This window comes from Phyllopteryx taeniolatus, chromosome 11, assembly GCF_024500385.1.
Source record: "Phyllopteryx taeniolatus isolate TA_2022b chromosome 11, UOR_Ptae_1.2, whole genome shotgun sequence".
In the NCBI taxonomy this organism is placed as follows: Eukaryota; Metazoa; Chordata; class Actinopteri; order Syngnathiformes; family Syngnathidae; genus Phyllopteryx; species Phyllopteryx taeniolatus.
In genome coordinates, this window is record NC_084512.1 from 166,514 (window position 1) to 190,000 (window position 23,487).

The window sequence follows — 23,487 nt, forward strand, 5'->3', positions numbered from 1 at the left end:
GTGAAAAGAGTATCAGATCGAGTGATGAAGCTGAAATTTGAAATTGAGTGTGTTGTGTGTAATGTGATTAGTGGCTAGGATGTTACCTAGAGGTGAAAGAGAAATTGTGGAAGGAGCTAGACGAAGTAGTTCTAAGCATCCCAGCCAGAGAGAGAGTCGTAATTGGTGCAGATTGTAATGGACATGTTGGTGAAGGTAATAGGGGTGATGAAGAAGTGATGGGTAATTACGGCATCCAGGAAAGGAACTTGGAGGGACAGATGGTGGTAGACTTTGCAACAAGGATGCATATGGCTGTAGTGAACACTTTTTTCCAGAAGAGGCACGAACATAAGGTGACCTACAAGAGCGGAGGTAGAAGCACGCAGGTGGATTACATCTTGTGCAAACGATATAATCTGAAGGAGGTTACCAACTGTAAGGTAGTGGTAGGGGAGAGTGTGGCTAGACAGCATAGGATGGTGGTGTGTGAGATGACTCTGGTGGTGGGGAGGAAGATTAGGAAGACAACGGCAGAGAAGAGAACCATGTGGTGGAAGCTGAGACAGGACGAGTGTTGTGCAGCTTTTCGGGAAGAGGTGAGACAGGCTCTCGGTGGACGGGAGGAGCTTCCAGAAGACTGGACCACTGCAGCCAAGGTGATCAGAGAGGCAGGCAGGAGAGTACTTGGTGTATCTTCTGGCAGGAAAAGAGAGAAGGAGACTTGGTGGTGGAACCTCACAGTACAGGAAATTATACAAGGAAAAAGGTTAGCTAAGAAGTGGGACACTGAGAGGACCGAGGAGAGGTGAAAGGAATACATTGAGATGCGACACAGGGCAAAGGTTGAGGTGGCAAAGGCCAAACAAGAGGCATATGATGACATGTATGGCAGGTTGGACACTAAAGAAGGAGAAAAGGATCTATACAGGCTGGCCAGACAGAGGGATAGAGTAGAGATGGGAAGGATGTGCAGCAGGTTAGGGTGATTAAGGATAGAGATGGAAATATGTTGACTGGTGCCAGCAGTGTGCTAGCTAGAAGGAAAGAATACTTCAAGGAGTTGATGAATGAGGAAAATAATAGAGAAGGGAGAGTAGAAGAGACAAGTGTGGTGGACCAGGAAGTGACAATGATTAGTAAGGGGGAAGTTAGAAAGGCATTAAAGAGGATGAAAAATGGAAAGGCAGTTGGTCCTGATGACATTCCTGTGGAGGTATGGAAGCATCTAGGAGAGGTGGCTGTGGAGTTTTTGACCAGCTTGTTCAATAGAATTCTAGTGCGTGAGAAGATGCCTGAGGAATGGAGGAAAAGTGTACTGGTTCCCATTTTTAAGAACAAAGGTGATGTGCAGAGCTGTGGGAACTATAGAGGAATAAAGTTGATGAGCCACACAATGAAGTTATGGGAAAGAATAGTGGAGGCTAGAATCAGGACAGAAGTGAGTATTTGCGAGCAACAGTATGGTTTCATGCCTAGAAAGAGTACCACAGATGCATTATTTGCGTTGAGGATGTTGATGGAAAAGTAAAGGAGAAGGTCAGAAGGAGCTACATTGTGTCTTTGTAGATCTAGAGAAAGCCTATGACAGAGTACCCAGAGAGGAACTGTGGTACTGCATGCGGAAGTCTGGCTTGGCAGAGAAGTATGTTAGAATAATACAGGACATGTACGAGGGCAGCAGACCAGCGGTGAGGTGTGCTGTTGGTGTGACAGATGAATTTAAGATGGAGGTGGGACTGCATCAGGCATCAGCCCTGAGCCCCTTCCTTTTTGCAGTGGTGATGGATAGGCTGACAGATGAGGTTAGACTGGAATCCCTGTGGACCATGATGTTTGCAGATGACATTGTGATCTGCAGTGAAAGCAGGGAGCAGCTGGAAGAACAGTTAGAAAGATGGAGGCATGCACTGGAAAGAAGAGGAATGAAGATTAGCCGAACTAAAACAGAATATATGTGCATGAATGAGAGGGGTGGTGGGGGAAGAGTGAGGCTACAGGAAGAAGAGATAGCAAGGGTGGAGGACTTTAAATACTTGGGGTCAACCGTCCAGAGCAATGGTGAGTGTGGTCAGGAAGTGAAGAAACGGGTCCAAGCAGGTTGGAACGGGTGGAGGTGTGTTATGTGACAGAAGAGTCTGCTAGGATGAAGGGCAAAGTTTATAAAACAGTGTTGAGGCCAGCCATGATGTACGGATTAGAGACAGTGGCACTGAAGAGACAACAGGAAGCAGAGTTGGAGGTGGCGGAAATGAAGATGTTGAGGTTCGCTCTCGGAGTGACCAGGTTGGATAAAATTACAAATGAGCTCATCAGAGGGTCAGCCAAGGTTCCATGTTTTGGAGACAAAGTTAGAGAGAGCAGACTTCAATGGTTTGGAAACTTCCAGAGGAGAAATAGTGAGTATATTGGTAGAAGGATGATGAGGATGGAGCTGCCAGGCAAGAGAGCTAAAGGAAGACCAAAGAGAAGGTTGATGGATGTCGTGAGGGAAGACATGATGGCAGTTGGTATTCGAGAGAAGGATGCAGGAGATAGGCTTACATGGAAAAGAATGACGCGCTGTGGCGACCCCTAACGGGACAAGCCTAAAGGAAAAGAAGAAGAAGAAAAGCTGGAATTCTGAACTTTGGTCACATATTCATCTTTTGATCTGAAAGCCAAATTTCTTCAGTATACAACAAAAACAAAGGAATTGACATTGCCGTTCCAATACTTTTGGAGGGGACTCTATAACCTTCGTCACATGGCCACCATGTCAATGCCCTACATTCAACCTGGCCGCCACGGAGGCACGTCAACTCCACACAAGCGGAGCCGGGATTTGAATCCTGGTCCTCAGAACTGTGAGGCAGATGTGCTAACCAGTCGGACCACCGTCCCGCCCTTCCCATCTACACCATGGTAAAATAATTTGAACCCTGCCCCTAAACTTCTAGCCTTACTGCATTTCCACCTGCTCTCCTGGTCACACTATATATCAAGCTTTCTCCTCAACATCACGTCAACCAACTCCCGAGCTTTTCCTGTCATAGTCCCAACATTTAAAGTCCCCACATTCAGTTCTAGGCTCTCTGCTTTCCTCTTCTCTTTCTGCCCAAGAACCTGCTTTACACCTCTCCTACATCTTTGACCCAGAGTACCTGAATTTCCAACGCCACCCTGTAGGTTAACCGCGCTGGTGATGGACGTTGTTAACCCGGGCCACAACCGATCCGGTATGGAATTCTTTGTATGAACGTTCATATTTGTTTGGCAAAGTTTTCAGCCGGATGCCCTTCTTGACGCAAACCCTCTACCATTTATCTGCACTGGCTTGTGGCCCCCATAGGGCGGCATTCCGAAAAAACTAAACAAAACAAAAAAATTACAAACAAAAAAAAAAACATTGATTGAGCTATATATTTTTTTGAGATATAAATAATGTAATTTGTATAATGTATAATTGTTGTAACAGTCTTGGAAACATTAATATTTTTCCATCTAAAAGTTTCCATCTTCCATATTATTCCAGACCTGGAAATTTTTTTAATCAAATTCCATACTTGGTAAGAACCCTGTTACTACATAATAGTGGCTACGGAGTAGCTTGTGCGGTACAACTGCTGTTTTAATGCAACATGTCCGAGATGGAAATTTGTACGTAAACATGACCCTGTCCCAGCTTTTTTGGAATGGGTTGCAGCCATAAAATTCTAAGTTAATGATTATTTGCTAAAAACAATAAAGTTGATCAGTTTGAACATAAAATATCTTGTCTTTGTAGTGTATTCAATTAAATATTGGTCGAACGTGATTTGCAAATCATTGTATTCTGTTTTTATTTATGTTTAACAAAACGTCCCAACTTCATTGGAATTGGGATTGTACAAATGTACATACACATACAGCGGCTAAAATAAGTATTTATCACGTCACAATTTTTCTCATTAAATACATATTTAAATGCGCTATTGACATGAAAATTTCACCAGATGTTGGGAACAACCCAAGGAATCCATCAATCCCTACATACAAAGAAACAAATTAATTTGTGTGTAACCATGTGAAATGACAGGGAAAAAGTATTAAACATGCCAACTGGTCCATCCATCCATCCATTTTCTATCGCTTATCCGGGTCGGGTCGCGGGGGGCAGTAGCTTTAGCAGGGACGCCCAGACTTCCCTCTCCCCAGCCACTTCATCCAGCTCTTCCGGGGGGAACCCGAGGCGTTCCCAGGCCAGCCGAAGGACGTAGTTTCTCCAGCGTGTCCTGGGTCGTACCCGGGGTCTCCTCCCGGTGGAACGTGCCCGGAACACCTCACCAGGGAGGCGTCCGGGAGGCATCCGAATCAGATGCCCCAGCCACCTCATCTGGCTCCTCTCGATGTGGAGGAGCAGCGACTCTACTCTGAGATCCTCCCTGATGACCGAGCTTCTCACCCTCTCTCTAAGGGAGAGCCCGGACACCCTGTGGAGGAAACTAATTTCGACCGCTTGTATCCGGGATCTTGTTCTTTCAGTCACGACCCACAGCTCGTGACCATAGGTGAGGGTAGGAACATTGATCGACCGGTAAATCGAGAGCTTCGCCTTTCGGCTTAGCTCCTTCTTTATCACAACGGACTGAAACTAAGTCCGCATCACTGCAGACGTTGCACCGATCCGCCTGTCGATCTCCCGTTCCATTCTTCCCTCACTCATGAACAAGACCCCAAGATACTTGAACTCCTCCACTTGGGGCATGATCTCATCCCCGACCTGGAGAGGGCACTCCACCCTTTTCCGACTCAGGACCATGGTCTCAGATTTGGAGGTGCTGATTCTCATCCCAGCCGCTTCACACTCGGCTGCTAACTGCTCTAGTGAGAGTTGGAGGTCACGGCTTGATGAAGCCAACAGAACCACATCATCTGTAAAAAGCAAAGATGCAATACTGAGGCCACCAAACCGGACCCCCTCTACGCCTCGACTGCGCCTAGAAATTCTGTCCATAAAAGTTTTGAACAGAATCGGCGACTACGGGCATCCTTGGCGGAGTCCAACCCTCACCGGGAACGGGTCCAACTTACTGCCGGATATGCGGACCAAACTCTGACTCCGGTCGTACAGGGACCGAACAGCCCATATCAGGGGGTTCGGTACCGCATACTCCCGAAGCACCCTCCACAGGACTCCCCAAGGGACATGGTTGAACGCCTTCTCCAAGTCCACAAAACACATGTAGACTGGTTGGGCGAACTCCCATGCACCCTCGCCAACTGGTATTTATTTAAAACTTTATATAAAAGCCTTTGTTGTTTTCAAAACGCCTCCTGTATGGAGGAACTTGTCGCATGCATTGCTCCGGTGTGATTTTGGCCCATTCCTCCAAACAAGCAGTCTTCAAATCTTGAAGGTTCCGTGGGCTTCTTTTATGGACCTTAGTTGCAGTTCTTTCCGTAGATTTTCAATTGGATTCAAGTCAGCTGATTGAGTTTCCTTGGCAGTATCCTGCTGAAATGTCCATCCTCGTTATATTTTCATCATCCTCGTAGAAGGCAGCAGATTTTTTTGTCAACAATGTCTCGGTACATTTGCCCATTCATCCTTCCTTCAAAAATATGAAGTTTACCAGTACCATTACCTGAAAGGCAGCCCACACCATTATGTTCCCACCTTCAAACTTCACTGTTGTTATGGTGTTTTTAGGGTGCTGTACAGTGTCATTTCTACTCCAAATGTGGTGTGCATTATGGCATCCAAACAGTTCAATTTTGCTCTCGTCCGACCAGACTATATTCTCCCGGTATTTAACTGACTTGGCCAAATGTTGTTTAGCAAACTTTAAACGAGCATTGACATGCTTTTTTTCCACCAATGGGGTCTTGCGTGTTAAGCGTGCATACAGGCCATGGCGGCGCAGTACATTATTCATGGTTTTCCTTTGACAACAATACCTGCTAATTCCAGGTCTTTTTGAAGCTCTCCACAGGTGGTCCTTGGCTCTTGGACAACTCTTCTGATTATTCTTTGCACTCCTCGGTCAGAAATCTTGCAAGGAGCACCTGATCAAGGCAAATTTATGTGCGAATGATTGGCTTTCAACTTACGTATTATGACCCTACCCGTGCTCACTGGAACGTTCAGAAGCTTAGATATGCGCCTGTAACCAATGCCATCATTAGGGTTTGCAACAACTTACGATGGTCTTAAGACATCTTTCTGCTCTTACCCATCACGTGATGTGTTTTGACTCACACGGACTGAACCAGCCGATATTCATTTGTACTGACAAGGGGCTGGATTGCTGTTTGATTATTGATATATTTTAGGTGTTGTCTTGGCTTTCCCATGCCTTTTTGCAACCTCCCTTTCTGCATGTGTTCAATACTTTTTCCGTGTCATTTCATTTTAGTGAGAAAAATGGTGACGTCTTAAATACTTATTTCAGCTGCTGTATATATATATATACATATATAAGGCGGCACGGTGGCCAACTGGTTAGAGCGTCAGCCTCACAGTTCTGAGGACCGTGGTTCAATTCCCGGCCCCGCCTGCGTGGAGTTTGCATGTTCTCCCCGTGCCTGCGTGGGTTTTCTCCGGGCACTCCGGTTTCCTCCCACATCCCAAAAACATGCATTAATTGGAGACTCTAAATTGCCCGTAGGTGTGACTGTGAGTGCGAATGGTTGTTTGTTTGTATGTGCCCTGCGATTGGCTGGCAAACCAGTTCTGGGTGTACCCTGCCTCCTGCCCGATGATAGCTGGGATAGGCTACAGCACGCCCGCGACCCTAGTGACGAGAAGCGGCTCAGAAAATGGATGGATGGATGGGGGGTATATATATATATATATATATATATATATATATATATATATATATATATATATACACACACACACACACACACACACACACACACACACACACACACAGAACAAAGAGAAAGAGAGATGGATAGACAGACATGATCGATGACAAAGAATAACAGAGACCTTTTCACTTGTCTTAAATCAAGTTTTAACTTGGTAAAATGAAGTTGTCGATATCTGTAACTGGACACATGCAGTATTATATGAATACATATTTTGCAATGTTTTTCGCTTAATATTTTTCAGTTTTTGTCATCTTCAAGGAATGTAATGTGGTCACCACCATGCGCATATTGACCAGCTGCAACTGATGAGGACTGCTTTTAAATTCAAATCGTATCACAAACCTGCTGTCGTTCAGTATGTCGAGAGGCATCACCTGATCTGCAAAGGAACTCCAAGACCTGAACAGAAGTCAATAAAGATTAATTATGTATGATGGGATTGCACCCATTGATCTTCAAATCTTCTCACCAAAGCACAGTAACACTATAAAGTTGGGCAGAGACTGTGCGAATCAAATTTGTTTTCATTAGTTTAACTTCACATGTTGAAACCTTAATTTGGCATCGTTTTTCTTTTCAGTGAATTTAGGTGAACTGTTGTTGTTTAAATAGTGTGTAATATTACATTAGGTTAATTGGTCAAGGTAAATTTTTTAATCCAGTAGAACATCTTTTTGACTATATATATATATACAGTCACACACACACGCACGCCCGCACGCGGACACACACACACAAACACACACTGTTTTAAGTCCTCCGATTGGCTGGCAACCAGTTCAGGGTGTACCCTGCCTCTCGTCCGAAGATAGCTGGGATAGGCTCCAGCACGCCGGGACCGTAGTGAGAATAAGCGGTACAGAAAATGGATGGATGAATTTTTTAAGTACAGCTCAGTTTTACTTAACTTTTAGGGACAAGTACTTCAGACAGACCCAATACAAGATGGTGGCAGCAAACTTTAGAACATCCCGCCACTACCAATCGACGGTTTCCTTGCAGTGGAAGCATAGAGTGAAAAGCAAATTGCAGTCATTTTTTATGTTCACGTAGTTTTTGGGTCAAGGAATATATATATATATTTGTTTTATTTATTTATTTATTTATTTTTAACTATGGCTCCAACAAAATGAGTGCAGAGAAGCAGCAGATGATGATGGCCATTAAAGAAATCATAAAAAAATATGGGCGAGGTGTGCATGTAGTCGACTTGGCGAAACAGAAAGAGCATAGCACTTTCGTGATGAGAGATGGCTCTTCAGGAAGAGGATGCCAAGGAGGACATACATAACGGCAGAGTAGACAAAGATGCCCGGCCACAAACCGATGAAAGGTAGGTTAACCCTGGCACTGTGCACAAATGCGAGCGGCGCCTGCAAACTCAAGCTGGTACTTGACTATCATTCATAAAACCCCAAAGCCTTTAAGTTGTATTAACATAATTGAAGAAAGAATATAGGTTGTGTGTGGTTGTTTTATAAAGACAATGATAACAAACAGAAGACGGAAAAAAAAACAGCCATTCCACATGTCAAGTATCTTTCAGTAAAGGTTTCCACATTTCTTCAACTTCCTAGGCCCTCCATTTAATAACAATGACATAGCTTGTAATTTCCTTTATCCACCGATTCATTTTTGGAACATCCATTTTTTTCCCATAATAGTGAAATCTCACAGCCGCTGTGAAAAACCAAGTGGAACTAACACTAGGAGGCAACGCCAAGCGAGTTACGCCACCATATGTTAATGGCTTGTGGATGCTTCGGCTAATGTAGCCGAACTTTCGCGAACGCCTGCATCATTGCTGAACAGCCCGCCGGCAACGAGACTGACTGACAATGACGAGAGGGAACCTGCCGTGTTTGTTGGAGAACTTGCCCAGCTGTTCATTTCGGATAGAGAGGATGAGGACTTTGATGGATTTGTGGATGAGGATTGATCAAAAAATAACGTGAATACATTGTTAAATACTTCAATAAAGTACAACCGAACTCAGTTTTGCTCCCGCTGCCTTTTTAAAAACATTGTTTTAGCGTGCGTGCATGCATGCTACCGTATGTATTAAGGTAACGTATGTTTTACCATGCCTGCGCCCAATAATACGGTGCACATTATGTATGTGTTTAATGCAGAAATAGACCCCGTAACTGAGACTGCGCCTTTTAATATAGTGTGCCCTATGGTCGTGAAAATATGGTAGTACAAATATATTAGACCCTTTCCTGCGACGGCGTTAAAATGTCAGGTGTTCCAAATTAGGAAGTGGAGGTTCTGAGTTAATATATTTATACTTTGAGGATATTAAGTGTTTAAGCTACAAGTATTTAAAGAAGTGTTTTTTTTATGTTGTGTTTTTTAAGTTCCTCACAGAGATGTGAAGCGGAAGATTGGAGGAGTATCTTGAACATGTTGATGTGCTTTATACCAGGTATCGATGGTATTTTTCCTTCCCCCCCAGAGTTTTTGGGTCTGCCAAATATAGATACAGTTTTAAGGAGAATATTTGGTACTGATGCTTGCTCAATAGACAGCCATGATGGACATGTCTCATTTGTAAAATAGAACATTGTTGAGCGCAGGTGAGCAGCCCAGTAATACCATTTCAAATGTGGAATTATTTGTCCTCCACGTCCGTGTGGGAGGGATAGTAACCCAAGTCTCAGCCTTGATTTTGTATTATTCCTAGTGAATGTACTAGAGGTGCTATTAACTTTACTGAAGAATGTATTTGGTAGAGGAATTGACTAAAATAGATATAGAAATATGGGCTATATACAAATCTTTATCAAATAAAAATTCGACAAATTATTGTTATAGGCAATATAACAATTTTCTGTTTCAGAATCAGAATCATCTTTATTTGCCAAGTATGTCCAAAAAACACACAAGGAATTTGTCTCCGGTAGTTGGAGCCGCTCTAGTACGACAACAGACAGTCAATTGACAGAGAACACGTTTGAGACATAAAGACATAGAAAACACAGTCACTGAGCAACAAAGGGTTAATAGTTATGAGGTAATGCCGGTACTTTTTTTTTTTTTTTTTTTACGTCATCAATTAAAGGATCATAATTTGCAGGGACCATTGTTTTAATTAAAGGTGGAATCTGGACCCTAAAATATGTAAATCCATCTATAGCATTAGTGAATGGACTTTTTAGTATTGGGTTCGGCCTTCCTTCATTGTTTAGAAATAATATAGTTGATTTTGTGTGACTGATATTGTAGCCAGAGCGTTATCTGAATAGATCTACAGTATATAATTAATAAGGCTTGGAATACTATTACATAGGTTTGTTAAGAAAATAATCATGTCATCAGCATATAAAGATATTTTATATTCCAGTCATCCTACTTTTAACAACTACTACGTTCATTTGCATTCTAATTGCCGTTGCCAGAGGCTCCATAGCAAGTATGAACAATATAGGTGATAACAGATATCCCGAGCGAGTTGATCGTTCTTGTTATTGGCTTTGAGATAAGATTATTTGTTAAAACACAGGTCATTGGACTATTGTATAGAATTTTAACACATCTAAGAAAGTGATTTCCAAGTCCATATCTAGGTGGAAGACTGAAGAGATATGGCAATTCTATTCTATCAAAAGCCTGTCTGGCATCCAGCGATAACAGAACTGTATCTTTAGCATCCCATTTTTCATCTATTATATTCAGGACTTGTCTTTTATTATAGAATCATTGGCATTTTGTACAAAAACATTGCGATCATTATGTAATAAATATGGAATGTATTGTTTTAACCTCTTTGCTCACAGTTTGGACAATATTTTAGGATCACAACACACTAAGCTTATTGGTCTAAAAGAGAAATGTTCTGTAGGTTTCCCAGGTTTCAAAACCAATGGTATAGAATTAAGGCCAAAAAGTTCTATCTTGGTCTCATCAGACCAGAGAATCTTATTTCTCACCATCTTGGAGTCCTTCAGGTGTTTTTTTTTTTTAGCAAACTCCATGCGGGCTTTCATGTATCTTGCACTGAGGAGAGGCTTCCATCGGGCCACTCTACCATAAAGCCCCAACTGGCAAATAATCATTAACTACAAAGAGGCGCGCCGAGGCCAGCTGGGAGACATATTCTCGCCAGCATGTCCTGGGTCGTCCCCGGGGTCTCCTCCCGGTGGGACGTGCCCGCAACACCTCACCAGGGAGGCGTCCGGGAGGCATCCGAATCAGATGCCACAGCCACCTCATCTGGCTCCTCTCAATTTGAAGGAGCAGCGGCTCTACTCTGAGATTCTCCCGGATGACCGAGCTTCTCACCCTAAGGGAGAGCCCGGACACCCTGCGGAGGAAACTCAAAGAGGCGCGCCGAGGCCAGCTGGGAGACATAGTCTCGCCAGCATGTCCTGGGTCGTCCCCGGGGTCTCCTCCCGGTGGGATATGCCCAGAACACCTCACCAGGGAGGCGTCCGGGAGGCAGCCCCAGCCACAGCCACAGCCACCTCATCTGGCTGCTCTCAATGTGGAGAAGCAGCGGCTCTACTTTGAGCTCCTCCCGGATGACCGAGCTTCTCACCCTATCGCTCAGGGAGAGCCCTCCTGGAAGCCGTCACCTTATCGTGGTGGAGGGGTTTGTGCGTCCCAATTATCCTCAAAGCTAAGTTGTCTGGGGCTTCACGCCCTGGTAGGGTCACCCATGGCGAACAGGTCCGAGGTGAGGGACCAGACAAAGCATGGCTAAAAGACCCCTATGATGAAAAATATTAATGGATTGAGGTTCCCCTTGCCGTGGGTCACCAGGGCCCCCCTCTGCAGCCAGGCCAGGCAAGCCCAAAAGGGTAATGTGGGTCCACCTACCCATGGGCTCACCACCTGCGGGAGGGGCCATAGGGGTTGGGTGCAGTGTGAGCTGGGCGGTGGCCGATGGCAGGGACCTTGGCGATCCGATCCCCGGCTATAGAAGCTGGCTCTAGGGACGTGGACGTAATTTAATATTTATAATATTTGTTTGAAATGTAATGGAACTCGTTCAGGTTGTAAGCTAGCTGAGACACCGGCGTTATTAGCCTATGAACTCTGAAGAATTCCCTTTGACTTAATTGAAAATGGTTAATGGCTCAAGGCAAGTTAACTGTAGCGTTGTTAGCTTGTTCAGTATTATTTTAAAGGTCAGATGACAAAGATGTTATGTGGTCAGTTAAAATTCATATTTGCATTGTTTATATGTTCTGTAATACATACACGTAACTTCCAGCAAGTGTTCAACCATAGTTAAGCTAAAAATTAGGTTTTTATGACGCATATTGAGTCCTCCCCGAACATACCTGAAGCTCAAGACACTGAGGTGTGCTTACTCTATCCACCGCAAGGGCTACCAGAAGTGACGTTGCAATTGCCAAACACAGCGCGCTACACACTATACGCAATGGCGAGCAACGTGTTGTAATATGTGCAGGTGGAGGATTTCGACGTACAGGATCACCCAAGTGAACTTGGCATCATCAAAGCGTACATATTTGAGCCGATCAGACAGTGACAACGACGAGCAGCCAAGTAGCAGCTGTACAATAGAAAAAGTGAGTGGCCACTGGCTCGAGGTACCGATATGTCAAAAGTATGTCTTTTTATATACTCATGGCATGAAATAATGCCACCCCAGGGGTGCCCATATTTTTGAGCATGACTATACGTATTATATATTCATATATGTTTCAGTGACACGGCACAAGCTTTTACATAGGATACAGTATTCCTATATATTGTGTGCCCCTCGCTCGAGTTGCGTTATAACACGCCGCACACAAAGTCTTTGCCGTGTGTCTGTTGGCTTGTCATATAGGAAAAAGTACAGACGACAGTACTGAAAAGTACTGTGTGGGTCTTTTTTTCCTACTCCCCAGTGCATAGTAGCCATAATAGAGTCGTAGGTATTGTCAAGTGGGCGGCCAAGCCACATAAAGCGATGGAACAAAAGGTTGTAATTGGCTTATGTAGCTGGGTTCATGTGATTGAGCTTAGCCCCAGTTTCAATTCCTGGTTCAACCACCAGAGGTCGCCAAACCAAATTTAGATCATGAAGTATGAGTCGCCAGGTCAAGCATAAGTCTTCTTAATATCTTAATACTATTATACCCCCTATCATAGTAAACAAACACATACTGAAGTCAACCACTTATAACCATTTATTTGATTTTATATCCTTGAGATGAATTTGATGTTCTCTTTGATGTTATAACTCAGATGTTCTTTTGGAAAACCTTGATAAAAAGTACATCAAGCCTAGTAAGGCTGTTATACATTATTCTTACTTTTGTATTACTATGCTTTGGAACAGCTTTTATGCAAAAACTGTAACCTGTGTAAGATTGTCTCTCTCAGGCAACGCAGCACATGATGTACTACAAAGAAGAACGAACCTGTTGAATGCATGAGAGAATTGTATTCACATGAATGTATATACATTTATTTTGACATTTAACATATACACATGTATTGCAGAGTGCTTAAAGATTAACATGGTGTGATGAAATGTATTGGTTGAGTTCAAGACATATGAAATGTGCTTGTAATTGAATGAATTTACTGAGAACCTACAAGACATGAAATATGCTTGTAGTTGAATGTATTTACTAAAAAGCCTATTTGGGTGAGCAAATAAGAGGTCATGTCAGGATAACGCTGAAAATGAAAGTGAAAGATATTCCCACTCAGGTCACGTTAGGACACTGAAGTAGAAACAGGTGCTTCCCACTCAGGTCAAGTCAGGACACTGAAGTGGTAATAAAAAATAATAATAGCGAGGAGCGCGTGTCAGAATATGTAAACCAAAGGATTAGTTTTAGAAAAGGGAGTTTCTGGAAACCAAGGTACTTTTCACTCAGGTCAAATCAGGACACGCTGGGGGGTGAAAGTGAAAAGTACTTTCACACTCAGGTCGTAAAGGATTATTTTTAGAAAAGGGAGTTTCTGGAAACCAAGGTTATAAAAGCCTCACACGCTGATAAACGGGGCTTCCTTATTCTGTCAGGGATAAGGGAGACAGACGCTTTTTTCCTCTCGCAATGATGAGGGACAGGCTGGCAGGAGGGATTCCAAAGGCTACTTGTATAGTACTTCATTGTGAATTTCCTCTTTAATTGGGTAAGACTAAAAGAATATTATAATAAGGTAACTAATAGAACCGCTATTGACATTGCTTGGATAGGGAAAAGGACTAGTCAGCTGTCCAGGGATTCTTATATTCCAAATTATCTTATTAATTGGCATCACGGCTCCGTAGGACTTGATCACTCCTTAAGGCTCACACAAAAGGTAATACTTGTTTTATGATTTATTACTTTTAAACTACTTCTACTTCTTTTCATTTTTTGTTATTATTGTTTATTTTATATTATAAACCCTTTCTGTCATATTATCATTTTAACCTTAAGTAATCAGTGAAATAAATACCTTGCTTTAATTCTATTCTATCTTTGTCATTCTTATAATGAGAAGTTGTCTCATTTTTATCACTCAACCTCTTATAAGTGATTGAACGTCGACGATACCTATAACATCGGGTCGTATCAATAACCCAAAAAAGTAACTCATCTATATCACTTCGGCTTAATACAAAAACAAATCTGTACGGTCCTAACAAGGATTGTTAAATTTACTAGGTCTTTTACAAGTGCAAACGATTTTTAAGGGATGAAGCTGCTGTAAAAATGGAGCACTCACAATATTACCCTTTCACTCGGTGCGGTTACTCATCAAGGGGTGATAAGTGAGGGCAGATCGGATTGGCTCCGTAAAACTAAAGGCAGTTAGCACACCTAGGCGAATTCATCTCGACACCGGCTTAACAGCTCCTCGTCCCCTTGCGCGTACGGTGTTGGTGCCGGTAAGGGAAAAGGGGGGAGCTTGACCCTTTAAACGGAGAGTCGGTCAGGACATTTCTCCCGATTAGTCCTGCGGATAAGCGAAATCTGACAGTATATACAACCCCATTTCCAATGAAGTTAGGATGTGTTAAACAGATAAAAACAGAATACAATGATTTGAAAGTCATGTTCAACCTATATTTAATTGAATACACTACAAAGACAAGATATTTAATGTTCAAACTGATAAACTTTATTGTTTTTAGCAAATAATATATATAATATAATATAATATATATGAACCCGATGCAGGTAAATTATCACACACTGAAAACTTTGGATGGCTAACCACTGGGGGAGAAAAAAAAAAAAATCTAGTGATGACAGGAATGCGCTATTAAGGTTGTAATATCACAAAAGGGGTTGCAAATGTTTATCTATTGATCCAATGCTACAAGAAATGATGTGTTGCTTTGTGTCGCAGCACAACACAGTAGAAAAAGCCTGAGCGATGTGCCATCTCCTGTTCGTGCCACAGCAGCTCATGATTACTATTGATTGCAAGTCTTACAAGTTGTGTCTGCCTCCATGTGCATCTCTCATTGACTGGTCTTAAGGGGGGGCATCTTTTTTTCTGCTTCTTGCTGTACATATGATAGCAGAAATACACACATACACTTGAAAACATACAGTGTGGCCTCTTTGTGTGATAAACTTTATTGTTTTTAGCAAATAATCAAACTGGGACAGTGTCATGTTTACCACTGTGTTACATCACCTTTTCTTTTAACAACATTCAATAAACGCTTGGGAACTGAGGACATTAAGTCCTGAGTGTTGAAGCTTTGTCGGTGGAATTCTTTCCCATTCTTGCTATATGTACAGCTTCAGCTGTTCAACAGTCCGGGGTCTCCGTTGTCGTATTTTACGCTTCATAATGTGCCACACATTTTCAATGGGAGACAGGTCTGGTCTAGTACCCGCACTCTTTTACTACAAACCCACGCTGTTGTAACACGTGCAGAATGTGGTTTGGCATCGTCTTGCTGAAATAAGCAGGGGCGTCCATGAAAAAGACGTTGTTTGAACGGCAGCACATATTTCTCCAAAACCTTTATGTACCTTTCAGCATTAATGGTGCCTTCACAGATGTGTAAGTTACCCATGCCATTGGCACTAACACAGCCCCATACCATCACAGATGCTGGCTTTTGAACTTTTCGTCCATAACAGTCGGGATGGTTCTTTACCTCTTTGGCCCGGAGGACACGACATCCACAATTTCCAAAAACAATTAGAAATGTGGACTCGTCGGACCACAGAACACTTTTCCACTTTGCATCAGTCCATCTTAGATGAGCTCAGACCCAGGGAAGCCGGCAATGTTTCTGGGTGTTGTTGATAAATGGCTTTTGCTTTGCATAGTAGAGTTTTAAGTTGCACTTACGGATGTAGTGCCGAACTGTATTTACTCACATTGGTTTTCTGAAGTGTTCCTGAGCCCATGTGCAGTGCCGCGTGAGGGATCGAAGGTCACAGGCATTCAATGTTGGTTTTCCGCCTTGCCCTTACATGCAGTGACTTCTCCAGATTCTCTCAACCTTTTGATGAGGATATGGACCGTAGATGATGAAATCCCTAAATTCCTTGCAATTGTACATTGAGGAACATTGTCCTTAAACTGTTCGACTGTTTTCTCACGCACTTGTTCACAAAGAGGTGAACCTCGCCCCATCCTTGCTTGTGAATGACTAAGCAATTCAGGGAAGCTCCTTTTATAACAAATCATGGCACCCACCTGTTCCCAATTAGCCTGTTCACCTGTGGGATGTTCCAAACAGGTGTTTGATGAGCATTCCTAAACTTTCTCAGTCTTTTCTGACAACTGTCCCAGCTTTTTTGGAACGTGTTGCAGCCATAAAATTCTAATTTAATGATTATTTGCTAAAAACAAAGTTTATCTCTTTGAACATTAAATAACACAACGTCCTAACTTCATTGGAATTGGGGTTGTACAAGGAAATGCTCACCTCTTGTCTGCGCCGCTTCGCTGTTGCATCGTGGCGGCTATGAGATTTAGTTCTCTTGCTGGGGGTTGAGGTCCCGATCGGCGTAGGAAAAATAGTTGGCACCGTAGCTGGTTTCAGCCTCTGCCTCTGTATCCAATGCTTTTTGCTAAGTGTTTCTCAAAACACGGCAGTTCGAAGTGATCGACACAGTTTGGAATGCTTGCTAGGCATGCATAGCTGAGCACGTTTCTTCCCCTGTCGATTGACTTTGCCTATCCACTGGACACGTATTCCTTTTCCACTTGGAAAGCCACAAAAAAAAAAAAAAAAAAAAAAAAAAAAAAACTCTTCCCGCTGCCTGAACCATTTGTACAACCAAATGCCACAATAAACCATCGTGACATCGTTAAATCATACGACAACAAATATACAAGGACGGGAACAACAGCATGGAACAATAGCACACTACGCCGAAAGAACAGGATGTTTGGCTTGTGTGACGTCACAGCGCCGGAAAGAGACGAAGACCAGAAGACGCATTCGGCATTATATTTATCGATTTAAATGCTGTATATCTGCCATATAATCACTTCGAAATGGCAGATGTGGTTTTTAAATGGGTTCTAGAGTTATCAGGAAAACATTTAAAATCTTTGTCCTCTGACCTTTAAGTGTGTGTGGAAACTAGCTAGCTAGCTTGAAGGCTAGCAGCTACCTGAATGAAGGGCGGGAATAGCTCGAGCTAGCTAACTTCCAGTTGAGGGTGCTAAGGGCGGGAATAACACAAAGCTAGCTTTCTTCAGGTTTAACCTTCTGAGGTCGAACGTGTTGACGATACCCAGTGACATATTTTACAAATTAATTCATAATTTAACCTAAGAATGAGCCAGATCCTTTTTTTTTTTTCAAGATGCTATGTGTGTTTGTGTGTGTGCGTGAGCATGTGTGACCTCTCTTCACAGACAATGAAGTGGATAGTGAAATGATTGTGTGTGGCCTGACACATAACATGGTGTCACAGCTCTACAATGGATCATTCAAAAGACAAGCCAAATTCAACAATTTTTTTATGGGAGATGAATTAAGTTGTAACACTAGAAATTGTACCTCAAGAATCCATCAAGGAACCATTGACTGCAGAAAGGTATGGTTGACGTAATTGAGGAATGAGTATTGCATTTCCGCTTCACTCGCTTTACACAGTGAAACTTTTATGCTAACTAGTTGCAGGTTGCGAATTAAGTGAAGCATTTAGAGATGGCCTCGTGTCCTGTTTCCAATGACTCATCCCTACTGGCGGCTTGTATATTATTATTCAGTCATTTTTGTCTCCTCTGTTCTGAATTTGATTCGGAGAAACATTCATGCAGACTTGTTTTGCCTTCCCAATGTCAGAAGAACGGTTTGTACTCGATCAAATTACAGGCTCTCCTTTCATCACTTTTCTGAGATCTGTGTGCTTTAGCACAAAGGAATTTTTCTTGTAATTATTTGCAATTTGCAATGCAATTCTGATTTTTAGCCACTTAGAGGCTGAATTACCAAGGACACAAGTTTTGTTCTGAGAAAAGGGTTTCGACCTAACAACTGCAGGAATTTACGTAGCTCTTAAGGTGACATGGATGACAAAAAAATAATTATTGCGAGGCAATGTAATTTTTTTTAGTTGACACAAACTCAGGAAGTCGCACTTGTTTGTTTTTCAGTCACACTTTAGTCAGAAAATGTTCTGGTTGAAGTGGTTACCACTGTGGCCATTGTACGGTATTTCTCTTTGTACCCATAAATCTGTCATTTGTTCAAACCACTACATCAAAGTTGTTGAACCATTCAAGTGTCCAAGTTTTCAACAAACGTGAAACCCGACACGTCTGACATGGAAGACTTGCTTTCACCGTTGTTTGTCTGAACAGGAATAGGATACACAGAATTTCAGCATGTAGAAATGTACAATTCAGTACACACTGCAAAAACTCAAAATCTTACGAAGCATATCTCTTATTTCTAGTCAAACCTAAGTAAGATTAATCACCTATAAAGTAACTTGTTTTAGACAATTTTCAGTTGTTTCTGTCTAATGTTTACTTGAAATAAATTAGAGAAAATTGCCAATTGACTAACCAGTCGTCCACCGTGCCGCCCTGTTTCTCATTTATATTTTTAGATTATTTTTTTGTACCTAGTCAATTGGTGTAAAAATAACAAACATTCAAATGCTGCTCAGAAAGGTCTGCGATGAGATTTGAACCCATCACCTTTGACTGTGAAGATATGGTCGCCACATGCCCACGCTGTAGCGCTTCCACCACCTAAACCATTGTGACTTAAATAAAACTGACTGAGAATAACATATTTGGGAAATAATCGTGCCTTGCAATTGGCTAGCGACCAGTCCAGGGTGTACCCTGCCTCTGTAAAGTCAGCTGGGATAGGCTCAAGCACACCTACCTCCTTAATGGGGATGAGCTGTACAGAAAATGGCTGAATATACAGTAACTCTTCAAAGGAGGGAAAAATGAATAAATAGATAGTAGTGGTTAAATGACCATCGTTTTTGGTAGTCGATGCTAAGATGATGATAGTCGAGTCGACTAATAGATGACGAATGGATTTTTCTCAACTCGCACACCAATGTCGCTGTAGGCTCAAAACTTCTCCCTCACTCACACACTGGCTGCTTTGCTGATGACACACAACACCTACCTACACATTCATCCATTCACATTCAGATACAGTTACAGTACTGTCAGAATGTATACACCTTGAGCAACAATTCAGGTAACGCAACAGGACCACTACTTGCTACAGTATATAAGAATAGTATGAAGTTGAAAACAAAATTAAAGAGGTGGCAACAGTTTTCCACAATGTATTTTAGGAAACCTTCAGTTGGTGTTACAGGGAATGTTGTTGCAAGACTTTTATAAAATCAAACTTTCTTTGACAGTCCCTGAATGTGTCAGGGGGTGGACCTAGGCGGTGCCGTGAACAGAGAGCAGGCACACACACACACACACACACACACACACACGCAACTTGCGAGTGAGTTAAGACCGGAGGGCAATCTTTCTTTGACACATTAAGCGTTCACCTTGTCAATAAAGAGGTTATTAATCGACCATGGCTTGCCTCCATCTCATAGTGTAAGCAAACGCCACAGTATATTGTGAGGGTGTTTGGTGGTGAGAATTTACAGCTTGTCAAATAGTGTTAGCTTTAGCCTTTTCAGCAAATCGTCCATGTCCAAAACACGACTGGCAATCATTTGTGTACAAGCTATAACCGCCATTGCGCAGTGGAAAAGTCGACGCGTCGATTAGTCGACCAATTGTTACAACCCCTAATATATATATATATATGGGGGAATGTGAGACATTACAATTATTTAAAATACCACTGGAGTAGACAATGTATGTAAAATTGTTTTAGGGTCGTAACTCAGACAGTGGCAAAATATAATTGGTGACCTAGTTAATTAACTGTGTTAAAAAAAAAGGTTTCTCTGTCTAAGACAATTATAGTATATATTATGTATAATGTATAACATGGAAACTGGACAGGAAGAGCTTACCTGGTCGAATAATTTTCTGTTTACAAAAAGTGTGTTGTTTGGTTTAGACAGCTGCCGAGCCAAAAACGTGAAAAGCCCGCCAACCTGGCATGGTGTAAAGTCTGGGTTGTCCACCATCACCTAGGTAACAAGAAAAACATATTGGATGGAATACAAAGGAAACTGTACCATCAAAATAACCTCAATAGTGGAGCTGTCCTGATCCAACCTTTTCACTTCTGATCCGATGCAGATATTGCAGCCTTGAGTTTTGGCCGATAACAATATCAGTCCGATCCGATATCAGCAATAATCATACATAAGTTACTTATTTTGTTGTATGGAATGTTAGAAAAGGCTTGATCAAGTGATTTTACTCAAACAGAGAACAATAATCAGAAACAGTATGCATGAAAAACTGACCCATTTATTATTAAGCAATGGGTTACATAAGGTAGTATTAAAAATAAGAAGGTACTACAATTGAATAAAATTAATAAAAATTCTATTGAAAAATCCTGAAGAATAACTTCAATAAAACCAATAAAAAATATATTTAAATTAAAAAACAAACACTGCTTAACTTAAAAGCATATTATACAACCCCTATTCGAATGAAGTTGGGACATTGTGTTAAACAAATAAAAACCGAATACAATGATTTGCAAATATGTTCAACCTATATTTAATTGAATACACTACAAAGACAAGATATTTAATGTTCAAACTGATAAACTTTATTGTTTTTAGCAAATAATCATTAACTTAGAATTTTATGGCTGCAACATGTTCCAAAAAAGCTGGGACAGGGTCATGTTTACCACTGTGTTACATCACCTTTTCTTTTAACAACAATCAATAAACGTTTGGGAACTGAGGACACTAATTGTTGAAGCTTTGTAGGTGGAATTCTTTCCCATTCTTGCTTGATTTACAGCTTCAGCTGTTCAACAGCCCGGGGTCTCCGTTGTCGTATTTTACGCTTCATAATGCGCCACACATTTTCAATGGGAGACAGGACTGGACTGCAGGCAGGCCAGTCTAGTACCTGCACTCTTTTACTATGAAGCCACACTGTTGTAGCACGTGCAGAATGTGGTTTGGCATTGTCTTGCTGAAATAAGCAGGGCCGTCCATAAAAAAAAAACGTTGCTTGGATGGCAGCATGTTTCTTCCTCTTTGGCCCAGAGGACACAACATCCACAATTTCCAAAAGCAATTTGAAATGTCGACTTGTCGGACCACAGAACACTTTTCCACTTTGCATCAGTCTCGGACCCGTACTCTTTGACTACAAAGCCACGCTGTTGTAACACGTGCAGAATGTGGTTTGGCATTGTCTTGCGCCGAACTGTATTTACTGACATTGGTTTTCTGAAGTGTTCCTGAGCCCATGTGGTTATATTCTTTACACATTGATGACGGTTTTTAATGCAGTGCCGCCTGAGGGATCGAAGGTCACAGCTATTCAATGTTGGTTTTCAGCCTTGCCGCTTACATGCAGTGATTTCTCCAGATTCTCTGAACCTCTTGAGGATGATATGGACCGTAGATGATGAAATCTCTAAATTCCTTGCAATTGTACGTTGAGGAACATTGTCCTTAAACTGTTCGACTATTTTCTCACGCACTCGTTCACAAAGAGGTGAACCTCGCCCCATCTTTGCTTGTGAATGACTGAGCAATTCAGGCAAGCTCCTTTTATACCCATTCATGACACCTATCTGTTCCCAATTAACCTGTTCACCGGTGGGATGTTCCAAACAGGTGTTTGATGAACATTCCTCAACGTTCTCAGTCTTTTTTGCCACCTGTCCCAGCTTTTTTGGAATGTGTTGCAGCCATAAAATTCTAAGTTAATGATTATTTACTAAAAACAATTAAGTTTATCAGTTTGAACATTCAATATCTTTTCTTAGTAGTGTATTCAATTAAATATAGGTTGAACATGATTTGCAAATCATTGTATTCTGTTTTTGACTGGTTAGAGCACCTACCTCACAGTTCTGAGGAGCAGGGTTCAATCCCCGGTCCCGCCTGTGTGGAGTTTGCATGTTCTCCCCGTGCCTGCGTTGGTTTTCTCCAGGCACTCCGGTTTCCTCCCACATCCCAAAAACATACATTAATTGGGGACTCTAAATTGCCCGTAGGTGTGACTGTGAGTGCGAATGGTTGTTTGTTTGTATGTGCCCTGCGATTGGCTGGCAACCAGTTCAGGGTGTACCCCGCCTCCTGCCCGAGGATAGCTGGGATAGGCTTCAGCACACCCGCAACCCTAGTGAGGAAAAGCAGCTCAGAAAATGGATGGATGGATGGACAACGTCCCAACTTCATTGGAATTGGGGTTGTACATTGGAATATTCATTCATTCATCTTCCGTACCGCTTATCCTCACTTGGGTCACGGGCGTGCTGGAGCCTATCCCAGCTGACTCTGGGTGAGAGGCGGGATACACCCTGAACTGGTCGCCAGCCAATCACAGGGCACATATAAACAAACAACCATTCACACCTACAGGCAATTTAAAGTCTTCAATTAACTTAACATACATGTTTTTGGGATGTGAGAGGAAACAGGAGTACTTGGAGAAAACCCACGCACGCACGGGGAGAACATGCAAACTCCACACAGGCGATTTTAACCCTTGTCCTCAGAACTGTGAGGCAGACGTACTAACCAGCCGGCCACCATACCGCCACATTTGAATAGATTAAACAAAAACAAAAAAAATAGAAAAACCGGCACCCGACCTCATGTTTTTACCATTTTAATCGATGACATCCTAATAAATTTGTGGTTTTCCAGCATATTAAATTAGCGATTAAACATAATTTTGAGGTGCTAGCTGTTGTCTTCATGTGAAAGTGCAACAGTATATGCAATATAAGGAAAAACACCAACTTGAACAAAGTGGTGTTTGGAAACTCAAGCAAGCTATTTTTTATTTTCCTGAAAAGTTGTCATTTTGGGGATGGGGGGGGGGGGGGGTTCTTCCCGATCACGACAACATATAAAATATGACTAAATCCTGTCACTTTATAGTATAGTACATTCCTTTTTCCACTGCGGCTATGCAGTGAGTTTGGTCTCCACTTCTGACAGACCCAAGACATGAGAGGGCGTGTCCATTTTGGCAATGAAAAAGGGACGTTCTAAAGGCAACTAGTTATTTACCAATTGCTCCAAAACAGATATATTATTTTAAGTTTCATTTTCAAGAGCAAAAAAATTCACTTATTAGTGAAACATGGACCATTAAGACCCCATTGCTCCTTGATTTGAA

General features: G+C 42.1%; 1 protein-coding gene across 16 annotated transcripts in view; it reads right to left on the reverse strand.

Moving 5' to 3' along the window:
• vps8 (VPS8 subunit of CORVET complex) overlaps positions 1–23,487 on the reverse strand; it is a 280,747-nt gene that overhangs the window by 99,646 nt on the left and 157,614 nt on the right. For 15 of the 16 annotated variants that reach the window (XM_061788861.1, XM_061788864.1, XM_061788862.1 and 12 more), the window contains 2 exons: positions 20,226–20,345; positions 7,162–7,218 (listed from right to left, as the gene is read on the reverse strand). In XM_061788861.1, the coding sequence (XP_061644845.1) occupies positions 7,162–7,218; positions 20,226–20,345 (177 nt within the window). The remainder of the gene's footprint in view (positions 1–7,161; positions 7,219–20,225; positions 20,346–23,487) is intronic. The other variant, XM_061788865.1, reaches the window with a different exon arrangement.